A 12,179-nucleotide genomic window follows, 5' to 3' on the forward strand; every position below is an offset into this window, starting at 1 on the left:
AAGTTGAACAAATTCAAAACTTTTAGTGGAACAGGAAAAACAATGAACAGCTTATTATAAAAGTTTCCATTTGGTTTGCTTTGGAAAAAGCTTGTTTTTTTTTGTCATTTGATAGGATGGGGTGAGTGTAAATGAGTATTACTGATTCCTCTATTCTCATCACATTCATGCAAAAGACATTATTTTAAAAACAAGTTTTTTGAGATTATTTTGAGCTATTGCAATGGGTCAGAAAAAAATAATTCATGATATCACACCTATTTTTATGACTTCTGATAGATTGAGATATTTTTGTCAATTTAGGGTGTTTTTGTTTTTAGATGAATGAACTGAATGTATTGTATGACTTTTTAAGGATCCATGGGAACCCTGTAATGATTTTTTTTTTGAGAGTAGGAAGTGGGTTTTACATAATTTTCTTTTTGTTTCATGCTTTGATTTGTTTGAAAATTCAAAATAAAAACAGACAAAATTTAATTAAAACTGCGAAAAAGAAAACTCAAAACACTGTCATTGTTGTAGTTGTTTATTTAGTTTAAGTCAACAATACCTGAAGCGTCTGTCACCTGACTGAGCTGCCACAAGCCAGCCACACTACTTTTTTCTATTAGCAATAATAACCTTAAAAACTCTTCATGTTTGTCCAGAGAAGTCGACTGTTCTGAAATACCACACTCTGCAGCTGCAGTGCGAAGGGCTTGTACTGCAGAAAACTTTCAGCTGTTCCAGGATCAGCTGAAAGCTGTTGTGAGTCAAGTGACAGAGAAACAGCACACAGCCAAGCGCCGAGCGCAGGAACTAAAGTTGTTATGGAATGAAGACTGGTTCAGGTGAAGAGTTCGAAATTCACACATTTCAAGCTCAGTAATTGTTTTGGTGGTTTTGATTTCTGTAGCCGCCTCGCTGGTAGCCTCCCTTATTCTGCTGGTAACCACCTTTCTGATCTGTGAACATGCAAACAGGAAAGCGTTAATGAGGAGTTGCCACGTGGCAACAATTAATCGTAAGACAAAAAGAAAATCAATTTAAATAATTTAATCATTTAAATGGTTTACGCACTGCAATATCAATTTAAAATTACTACTTAAAATAAGGACTATTTAAAATAAACTTTAGCTGCCAGTATGCTTCAGAACTTTTTGTTACATTGTGAAACAGCTTTGAAACGCCTTCCCTCAACTTGCTGACCTTGGATTGAGTACTGTCCTATGATATCTGTAACTTCTGGAAACTGAAAATCAGACTTTCACACCTACTTCATGCAGTGACTGGACAAATGTAGAGGTGAGAAAGGCGCCACAGTTTGAACTTCTTCCTCCAGTTCTTTCTTTCATTCATGACACAATTTCATTCATTTTTCAAGTGAACAACCAAAGCAACACTATGGCTGTTATCCGAGAGAGACGGTCCGAAAATGTGCAACATTATCCCCGTATTTATCGTGTCTATAAACACTAAAAACTACCTCTGTTAGGACATAACCTGACCCTTATCCTTAATCCAACATTTTAATGCAGTACATGTTAACTTACTGATTAAATGCAAACAAAGTCAGCAACATAGTTTAAAGAAGTAACAAATTAACAGCATCTGCAGAGGATTAGATGCATGTTGGGCAGGTCATCAAATGGTCAAAACATTATTTTTTGTATCAAAGTGCAACCTCTGTTTAGCACATACCTCTGTTGTAAGATTTGTTCTGTTGGTAACCACCTTTCTGATCTGTAATGCAAGAACAAGCAGTTATCATTGCTTCTCAGAAAGCGCTTACGAAGCTTAAATAGCAAGAAATGTTTCAGGGATTTTACAAAGCACAGCATTCATGGCACTGGAGAGGGGCTTTTATGTGACACGTTTACTGACAAAAAAAGACTGACGTAAACAACATGCAGACATACATGGTAAATATGGCACACAGTGAAGCATGCTGTCCAAACTCACCTCTGTTGAAGTAGCCTCCATAGACGCCTTGCTTGAGGTCGAAGACACGCTCGTTATTCTCCACCAAACTGCCCAGTTTCTCTGCCAGCTGCAGAGCCATGTTCTGCAGGGAGGTGGGCTCTGTGCGGTGCATCACCACCGTCTGTGTGGGCTGGTCGAGTGACGCCTGTTGGCAAGAGGACAGAAAATATTTAGAGTTCTTAAACTGAGAAAAGAAAATCACACAAATCGAAACAAAATTTGTGCAGGTAAAACATGTAAAAAGGCAACGGAAATCATGTTATGGATGTTGTGTTGTGTCTAAAATGATTAATTACACTTAAACGGAACAAAGAACCCATGAAACTTACCATGAGCTCCTCATTAATGATCATCTTGCTGATGATGCTGTGAACTGTGGCGATCTCCAACTCAAACATCTCAGACAGTGTCCCCATGCTGGAGGACAAACACAAAACATGGAACATTATTTTTTTTCCCCCAGTAAAAACTTGCTTTTTATTGTTGTGTTTCCATTGTTAAAATTTGTGGCAGGTACCAATGAAGAAGTTGAATTCTGTACATGTTTTTTGTTACGCTCTGTTGAGGTACGCAGCACACTGATCCAGTACTAAAAGGTGGCCTACAACTACCCTCGTCACCCATGCTCTACGAAGACTTAATACACAAATCTGCTTTATTAAATATCCCGCTGATTGTAACAGACACTTGAGACACTCCAGTCTGTTCTTTTTTTGTACTGAAAATGTTGGCATACAACTCTGTTCAGCGGACGATGAGCGAGGTGTAGACGTCCTCTGCATCATCAATGAAGAACTGCAGCTAGAGTTGGAAGGAGCTATGACGCGGCTATTTCCATCCAGTAATATATCCAGCTTAAGTTAAGAGTACTCTGTGCGGTGGAAACAATGAACAGATCTAGGTTGAAAGTACATGTACATACAATAACACACCGGTTCTAAGGGTTCTGTAATCAAAGTATTTGGTGGAAATGCAGCTTAAGTGGATACAAACTGAGGCTTCGACTGAAAGCTACGTATAAAACACTGATTGAAACAAACCAGCATTTTAGCAGTGGCTGACATTAGCATCGTGCTCTTACCTGATGGAGTCGTATACACTGCTGTATGTGAACAGGTAAGTCCTCAGTGACTCCTCTTGGATCTTCCTACAGAAGGAAACGCAAACATGAAATTCATAAAAATGAATTTAAATATGGCAGCACCTGTATATTTGTAAATAATCACTGAATTGCCAAATGAAATCATCACAGCATGATCTAAAATAATCATGACCTGAGCGTTCATTGTCATTTGAATTGATAGAAAGCAAACAAAAGTTTTAATTTCTCAAATCATTAAGACGCAACCTAAACCGCAACAAGAACTCGATCAGATCGAACGACGATTGTTCGTGCTAACCTGACGAGCATCTCGCGCACTCGCTGCGTCTCAGGAAACAGGTCCCACACTTTACTGTTCATCTTCTCATTGATGATGAATGAGTGGCAGGTGCGCCAGTCTCCCATCTTCATGGCCTTGCTGGCTGCCACCACGTGCTCCCTCATGCTCTCTGGGGGTCCTGAAGGACAAAGACAGATGCAGTTATCCTCTCTGGGTTCTCCGTGGATTAAACATGTCGGTGGTAAAAGTCGTCAGGGGTCGTGTTGCGTACCCAGCAGTGGCTGTCTCTCTCCCACCCTGAGCTGGTGATGGAACTGCTTGCTGATCATCCTGCGGCGGGCGTCAAACTCGTGGGCGGCCATGTAGGGGATTTCCAGCAGCATGGCTGACACCAGGTACACACACTCCAGCAGCTCCAGGTTGATGTGCATGTGGAATGGCACCTGTGAGGCAGAAACAGAAATGTTATGATAATGCGGTAAAGTTCTGGACAACCTGACATCAAAACTGTCCTTTAAGTAATTAGCTAAAACATGTCAACCTCATGGTGGCACTAAAGGAAAGGTGGGCAGGATTCATCCTCTGGGGACTATGAGTCTTAGTACTTCATTGATGGAAATCCATCCAGTCGTTGTCAAGATATTTCAGTCTGGGCTACGGTGGTAGACCCAATGACATGTGACATTGCCAAACCTTGAATTGTGGCACTAAGATGGCTAAAATTCACTGATTCTGCCCAAAACGGCTGCAACGCTCCTGTATAACATGATCGAAGAGCCCTATTAAAATGAGAACCTCTGTTACATAAACCTTAAAAGGTATACTATGCAGGGTTGTTGAGTACTATGTGTAAAGATCCAACCACCGATTCAATCGTTGGTATTTTACCTCGCGATATCTGTGTTTTTCTGACGCTGTGTCTGATGCCGGCTTCTTATGGTCTGGTGCCTGGTCGCTACCTTTTTATTATGCCCTGACCTCACATGAGCGCTGTGGGGGTGCACACCCATAACATGACCAAAACACAGAAGAGAGGAAGAAAAGACGAAAAAACACGCAGAGGGCAGAGTCTCTGCAGAAACACACACCCCTACAGACTCCCAGTGGGTCATAATGAGAGAGACTACTCCTGCACGAGTCTATGCATAATTACGTGTATACCTTTAAAGGTATACCATTTCTCATTTATTCAGCAAAGCCAGATCACACCAAGTGAGTTATCAACAAGGAAACTACCCCTCAGGAGCAGATATAACCTATAAATGACTTATTATCATTTATTTTTAACTGTGCAATACTGTACTCTTTCAACCGCAACACTGTACAAAACGCAACACTGACGTGAAGCCCTCTTCATTATTTGTTCAATAATAATTCAACTGTAACTTTAAGACAAGACTTCTAGGCTACTATTTGTTCTTAACACTTGCACATATTTGTACATATTTAAACAAAACATCTCTAATTTGTTATACCTTTAAAATTATATGTATATAATGCTATAAATTGTAGCTACGGTTGCAAAAGTGTGAGATTTTCATGGCACAATAACCATCTCAGAAAATGTTGTGGTATCAAGGTATTACAGAATTATCATTATCAGTTCGATTAACTATTATAACTATTATTATTAACTATGTTATCATTTGGTTGAGTGGTTTAAAATTAAAACTTGAAACATTTTTTAAAAATGAAAGCATGTGTAAAAAAGTCTCCCTGTACACATCATAATAATGTTAATATCAATTTTTATAACACGGTATACCTTGAAATCGATATACAGCTTCATTACTAATGGCAGCACAATGCACATTTTTTTTCTTCTTCCTTTCTACAGTATAAGAGCAGCTGTAAGGCATTCCAATTTCCCCCAGATTCATCAAGTATTTCTGATTTCTTACGCAAATGTGTACGTATCTTTTCTGCTTATGTAGGACTTACTTGTCTTCTCTTTTCAATCTTCTCCTGCTCGGCGTTCCTCTCCTGCATGTTCCTCATGAGCAAACCCTGACCCAGGAGCTCCTTGGCACGGCCGGAGGACTGGATGTCCAGCAGGGCATTGTGGGCATCTTTAATCATGCCCTGCCTAAATGCGCAAATGCCAAGTTGGACCATGGTTCTGTTGTACAGGATCTACACAAGTGAGAGAAAACGGATGCTTAGACACAAAGCTGCACCACAGGACAATGCGCCCGAAAGAAATACCGTCTGCCTACCTGTACGGGCGGGTCAGCGTGCTGGATGTTGTCCTGCAGGTGGCTCATCAGCATCAGGTCGCGGGCCTGGTACCAGCGTGAATGCAGAGCGTGGTGGTAGATGTGGCAGAGGATAGCGCAGGTACGGATACGGTCGGTGCGATCCTTGGCGTAGATGAACTTACAAAGACGGTCCATGATCACAGCGCTGTCCTCCCCTTCGCTCTCCTCCTGGTCCTGCTCAGACTAAACAGCAGACGGAGAGACAACTCAGCACACCACGCACAGCTCTGTGTACATACAAACACACTCATACTGAGGATCTATTTTTTGTTATATAGTGAAGCGTCTTTCTTCCTTCAGCAGGCTGTACCACTTCAGAGCTTCTCTCACCTTGGACTCTCCCTGAAGGCCCAGGCTGCGCCGGTGAGCCTTGTAGTCAAACTTGTAGTAGGTGTGCATGATTCTGCGTAGGTAGATGCGGCAAATCTCCTCAGTGCTGCCCTTGTTCTCCATGTAGTTGAGCAGTCGGTCGATGATGCCACAAACATGACCCTCATCTTTCAGATTGTCCACATATTCTGAAAGAGGAGCAGAGAAAAGAGCAATGAGCTACAAGGAAGAGCTTTTCGAAAGCCAAAAATGATGCAGCTACACACTTCAGGGATTCTTGCAACAGCATGATTTGCAAATACTCTGATTTACTTTCACATCTAAAGTGATAATGATCAAAATGAAAAATAATTGTTGAGTCTGTTTTCTGGTTTGGCTCACCTTGAGAGTGGGGATCAGTGTTCTGCATGATCTTGGTAAACTCTTCATCCATTCGCTCCACCAGAGTTAAGATGCAACCACGCACCCTGAAGGGCTGACAAACCCCCCCACAAATGAATCAATTTATTATTATTATTTTTTTTTTAAATTAGGATCAGCGAGGTAAAAAAGCACAACGAAATACTGCAAAGCCAGGAAGCCAGCAAAAGAGCTCCCTTGGATTGCCAGCATGGCAAAATTACTGCTGCAGTGACAAAAGGTTTGGCCTATTTTCTTTTTTGAAAATAAATAGCCTAGTATCATCGCTATTTGCGATCGTTGCATAAATCACCAGCACAGATACGAGTATCAGTTCAAACGTGAACTGTCCCTAATCCTGCTTGCAAGACAACCAATAAAGTGCATTTAATGCAGAAGGTAAAATACTTTTTCCCCATGTAAACTAAAAAAACAAAAACAAAAACAAAGTGTGCTTCCATACATTAAAAAAATGCATACAAACCCACATATCCTACATATACAGAAACAGATATAGTTTTACTTAGATTTAGAATGGTCTAGACATCAACCAGCACACACTGCCACCCAAAAATACCACAAATGTAACAGACTGGAAAGAGGAGATATGATACCTGGTCTGAGGTGACCAGATTCTCACTGTCCTCTGCGATGTTCTCCCCAATGAAGATGTTGCTGTGCTCAAAGAGGATGTCCAGCAGCTCGTCAATACACTCCAGGCACTTCTTCCACATGTCAGGCTGCAGGGAAACAACGTCAGAAATATTTCATTTGACACAAAAGGATCAGATTCCTTACAGTTAAACACATTTTGGTGCATTTAAATTGTTTTTTGCTTCTTGATTTCACAACATGAAATACTATCATGAATTTCACTGGCTCTATTACATCATATATACTGATCAAATCCTTTTGGATTAATTCGTCAAAGCCCTGGTGCAAACACTGAATATTACAGAAACCGTAACATTCAGAAACAGCGGTCTTACCTTCATGAAGGCCGCCAGGTTGGGGTTGTAGTCGTACAGGGAGGCGATGATGTTGAACTTAATTTTGACCGCGACACCGTGGCCCAAGTTATTCTCAGCAGCGATGTTCGCCAGAGCATGGAGCAGTTCAATCTGGGCAGCCCTGTCAGACGGAGAAAACAGGAGTGGGGATCAGAAATTATGATATGTATAATATCTGCATCTACATAATTGATTTCAGTGTATAACACTCACTGGAAATATTACAGATATGTGAGGATAATGAAACTTTCCGACTTGGCAGTCACTTTGCCTTGTAAGGTTTCGCAATGCAACTTGGGATATTTCATTAACTTATTGCTTTTTTTTTTTTAAACCACATCCCCATTCTGTTTGAGAACATTAACTGAAAAACAGGAAGTAAAACAGGCTGGAGTAGGGCTTTAAATTATGAATAATATGTGCGCCCATATAACCTTTTAAGCGGAGCTTTACTTACCTGTCAGTGCCCTTTTTGCCTCTTGCTTGCAGGATCTCATTCAGCTTCTTCACCACCACGGGTACGTTGATCTCTGTTCCTTTGGCAAACATCTTCGGCTTTTCCTGAGAGATGGAATACACAACATCAGAAAATAAATATCGACATAAACTGATTCACCGAGAAAAAAAAGGGTGATGAAATACATCATACGCCATTTCTCCTTCCATCTTGTTTTAGCAACAGTGGCATTGTTAGCAATAAATCTATACAGACTTTTATTAACTCTTCTTTTACCTTGACCATAGGGGCGCCTCCCTTCACCTTCTCCCAACCTCCCTCGACCTCCTCTCCTCCCTCCTCCTCAGCCTCTTCCTCTAGCCGCTCTTTCTTCTTGGGCTTCTTCTTCTTCCCCAACCTCTTCTCACTGGTCTTCTCAGTCTCCTGGGTCCTGAGGACGAACACACAGCGTGTGGTGGTAAGTGTACACGATATCGCTTGTGTCCTAAAAAAACGCTTACAAACTTCTTGCTTTGTCCAACAGTCAAAACCCCCAATGTATTTAATTTACAACAGACGAAGACAATTGATGTGATTCATAATCTGTCGGAGGCAACACATACTTACAAAGGAAATCCACGAAAAGTATCCGTGAGGTTTTGCTTTGTGCTGCAGTGTTGCCCTTTGTTCATATTTTTTCTGTTGAAAACCAAAAACAAAATATGTGGAGAGGGAGACTCACTTTTTGAGGAAGACCACAGCCAGGGAAGAGCTCTTCCCCTCCCCTTCATCGGAGCTCTCACTGCCACTGTCTACAGAATCTGAGCCCCAGTCTTCATCATCGTCATCATCATCACTAGAGGACGACTCATCCTGTTGAGGGAGAAAAACTCCATTACATTAGCTGACATTAAAATGAGCTTTACAGGTTTCTCATGGTTCTCTCTTGGAGGCATGCTGGACTGTTACCCCGGATCCTTTGGCAGATTTGAGGAACTTGCTGGCGTCTGGGGCGGCCTCAGGCTTTTTCTTTAGGAAGGACTTGGCTGACACACCATCATCGCCTGCCTCTCCCTCGCTGTCAGAAGATGAGCCTTGTAGGACAAAAAGTAGGGTGAATTTAAGGGATGATGCTTGCACTTATTCATTAAGTCTGTTATTTGGCATTATTCAAAATTATGCAGCAACGCTTGTTTTTGGTCTATTTGCAATTCACAGCCACTTACCATGAGCACTCTTCACTTAAATCTACCTTAGGATGCAAATCTGTGCAATATTGTATATAATTGGTGCAATAAGTTGCAATGTGCAATGACATATATAGTCTACAGTGTATAGTCTGCTGATAGTTGGGAAATTCAGGTCTTATTTTTTCTATCTATATTCTCCTTTTCTATATTTTTTGTTTTTATTTTCTTTTTTAAATTGTTTTATTCTATGTTTAATTTTGCACTGATCTGCTGTAACAAGTCAACTTACCCACTGTCTGAATGAAGGCAATCTTATCTTTCTCCTAAAACCATTATGATGTCTTAACATGTAGATATTCTCCTGTGATCTTAATACAATTATTGCAACAGTGTTTTTCACGAAATGCATAAAGCTGCTACGTAGCACTCGCGTCTGTGATAAAATACAACCTCCAATCCCAAAACTGTACACAGCGTAGGCAGAGCTCTTCATGAGCTTTTCTTTTTCCTCTGCAGCAGCTTGTTGAGTTTGGAGAATACAACACAAAAATATGCATACACAGCAAGCTTACCAGATTCCTCTGCCTCCTTCTCCTCCTCTTCATCAGCAGACTCCTGTGGGTTCTAACAGAGAGAGAGAGACAGAGAGAAGACATTAAGATTTTACCTTTGTTCATCAACGATGATTCCTGATGCACTTTCAGTTACACACATGGAAGCTGCCCGGTACATCCACAGTTTGATCCAGTGGAAACCAAGCAGCTATATAAGTGGTGGTAATACACACAAATTTTGAACACAAATTCATGTGTCACACTGTAATAGCACCCCACCTGACTTCTGCCCAGAAGTGTATTTAATATTGCTTAACCTGTAAAGTTTCTGTATGTTCTAAAGCACAACACCACGGAAAGAAAGTTTCCTTATTTACCTCCTTGTATGCAGCGATTTCTGTTTCATAATCTCTGTTGTACTTGCGGATCTTCTGACGCAGTGTGCTGAGGGCTTTTGCGTTGTTTTTGTTCATCTTCTTCTTGCCCTCTTTGTCCTCCCAAAGCTGGAAAGAAAATTATGTATATCATTTACATTGCATAAGAAAATTGGGGACTACCAATAATGTCAGACAAAGGTTAATATACAGTAAAAAAAAAATAGAAAATAAAAATAAAAACACATTAAGAAACTGCATGGATGGTATCTTCAGTTGCGGTTTCACTCTGAGCTACTGACCTGGTTCAGGTAGTCCTCCAAGTCAGCCAGAAGGCGAATATAAAAAGGGGGAACACCCTCTTTGTCCACTATAGTCTTGCTCTTGAGAAAGGCTCGACATAACTGCTCAAACTCCTCCAGACATTTGGCCATGTCTCGAATCTTCATAGCGTTGCGGATAGTCTTGATGAGGTTGGTCAACTCCTCAAACCTTAGAATAAAAAACGAAAGTGTTAAAAACAAAGCTTGAGACAATATGTGCAGTTTTTAAGAAATGCTGCTTGAAAAGATACAACTCCAACCTTTTGTCTTTGGCGCTGCGCACCACTCTCTTAGTGTCCTCCTCATCATCACTGAGAAGCAACGACCTGTGAAAACAACATGGATGTGTGAGATTACTACAAATTTAGAATTTGAGCCCTGATGATTTTATTAGGTTTTATTATAAGCTGTACTGACTGTTTGAAAGTGGTTCCGGGCGCTTTGGGGGTGATCTCATCGGCAGATGAGGACTCTTCTGACTCGCTGTCAGACCCAGTGGCAAAGAAACGAGACATTGTTGAAGGAAGTCGTCAATCTGTGAAGACAAAACTACAGATGTGAGAAATGGTATTAAAAACATTCCAGCTGATCTATTTACATCTGTGCAGTAAGAAAGGTGTTGTAGGAAAATAGCATAGCTTCGTATTTTTAATCAGAACTGAATGACAACTAAATATCTAATATTTTATTCAATTTGTTGTGCTCAAGACTGCAAGCTTAACCCTTTAAAACCTGGTTCGACATTGGTTTTCTTGTGCTGCGCTCAGATACCTTTAACAAGCTATTCAGCCCTTTAAAGCCAAAGTAAATTTGATTTCATTCAAAGAAGAAATTTGTAAAAAGTGATGAGCAAAATGACCCCCCCCCCCAGCACACACACACACAAACCTATTTTCTCGGGTTTTAAAGGGTTTAAGTGGTGTGGCTCAGTTAAAAAAGAACTTTTGATTAAACGGGTGAATTTTAAATGTTGCTGCATGTTGGTTAATGGTGCGACAAAGTATTGCCATCACGCAATTGGGAAAAACAATATCACTCACATGGTTAACGGAATAACGCTGTTTGGGCGTTATGCCAAGCTAACTATTATTTGGCTAGCCAACGTTAGCTAACTGTTTCTACGCAGCAACAAATGTTAGCTGGGTTGCTTCAATATGTGACGGCAGGGGACACTTTCAAGCTTTTGATAAAACGTAAACATTTTGAGGTTAGTTTTGCAAAATTTAGCATTAATGCAGTGTTCCCAGAAAAGTCAACTACGTGCAGATACTGTCAGCAACCTACGTCTATAAAGTTACGTGCTATGCAACGACAACCTTCGCTAGGCTAACAGTCATCTTGCTCTGACAGATGGATCACCAGTAGCAAATAAAACTGAAATACACATTTAAGTTACAAAAACAAGTCCTGCAAAATACGTTTTCAGCACCTAAAAAGCGTAAAGACATCGCATAGCCTATTAATTAGCAAGCTATCACTTATTTATATCTGATAATACAATGCAGACCTAACGTGGCGCGGGGTTGTTGCTAAGCTAACGCTAGCAGAAGCCGACAGAGCGCACGGGGCCTTCCCGCATGTGTCGCCGGTGAACACACTAAAGCGAAGAATAACCACGAATAGTTTAATCACATGCTGAGACAGACTCACCTACGTCCTTGTGAAAGTTATCCTGTGGTATGTCTGTCCTCTTTGAATAGTTATAAAATCCAGTTTTGCTGTCACAAATAAAGGCGTGCGACAGCCTTGCCGGGCGCTTGCGTCAGGAAAGGAAGCGACTTGTAGATCGACAGATCATATGGATGGACTACTGACAGGCTTTAGCAGATCTACATGCACACAACGGCGACAGGCCTCTGTGCTGTACTGCCACCCAGCGGGTGAAAATGTTAACCCTTGTATTGTCTTAACACTATGATCTATGTGTCCTAAGGGTCAAAAATGACCAGCCTTCACTAAAC

General features: G+C 40.9%; 1 protein-coding gene across 1 annotated transcript; it reads right to left on the reverse strand.

Moving 5' to 3' along the window:
* Nucleotides 1–510: 510 nt before the first annotated feature.
* Nucleotides 511–12,028, reverse strand: eif3c (eukaryotic translation initiation factor 3, subunit C). Its single transcript, XM_042507580.2, has 23 exons — nucleotides 11,869–12,028; nucleotides 10,636–10,753; nucleotides 10,479–10,544; nucleotides 10,198–10,387; nucleotides 9,899–10,024; nucleotides 9,540–9,591; nucleotides 8,747–8,871; nucleotides 8,520–8,650; nucleotides 8,075–8,228; nucleotides 7,799–7,902; nucleotides 7,321–7,462; nucleotides 6,946–7,071; nucleotides 6,314–6,407; nucleotides 5,933–6,120; nucleotides 5,561–5,785; nucleotides 5,286–5,477; nucleotides 3,616–3,787; nucleotides 3,363–3,522; nucleotides 3,044–3,109; nucleotides 2,292–2,379; nucleotides 1,942–2,107; nucleotides 1,681–1,722; nucleotides 511–944 (listed from the first exon to the last, which is right to left on the reverse strand). Exons 2-23 carry the CDS (start codon nucleotides 10,731–10,733, stop codon nucleotides 862–864), a joined length of 2,790 nt encoding a protein of 929 aa, XP_042363514.1. The 5' UTR covers nucleotides 10,734–10,753; nucleotides 11,869–12,028; the 3' UTR covers nucleotides 511–861.
* Between the last annotated feature and the right edge of the window lie 151 nt (nucleotides 12,029–12,179).

The sequence above is a fragment of the Plectropomus leopardus genome, chromosome 19 (genome assembly GCF_026936395.1).
Source record: "Plectropomus leopardus strain MGB_pleo_1.0 chromosome 19, ASM2693639v1, whole genome shotgun sequence".
In the NCBI taxonomy this organism is placed as follows: Eukaryota; Metazoa; Chordata; class Actinopteri; order Perciformes; family Serranidae; genus Plectropomus; species Plectropomus leopardus.

What these genes read in the sequence shown, in the direction of transcription:
- eif3c (XM_042507580.2), bottom strand. Translation starts at nt 10,733, where the DNA reads ATGTCTCGTTTCTTTGCCACTGGGTCTGACAGCGAGTCAGAAGAGTCC. An exon ending in AATCTGCCAAAGGATCCGGG is followed by an intron (nt 8,651 to 8,746) that starts GTAACAGTCCAG and finishes CTCCCTCAACAG; the next exon opens with GATGAGTCGTCCTCTAGTGA. An exon ending in GTGCGCGAGATGCTCGTCAG is followed by an intron (nt 3,110 to 3,362) that starts GTTAGCACGAAC and finishes TTCCTTCTGTAG; the next exon opens with GAAGATCCAAGAGGAGTCAC.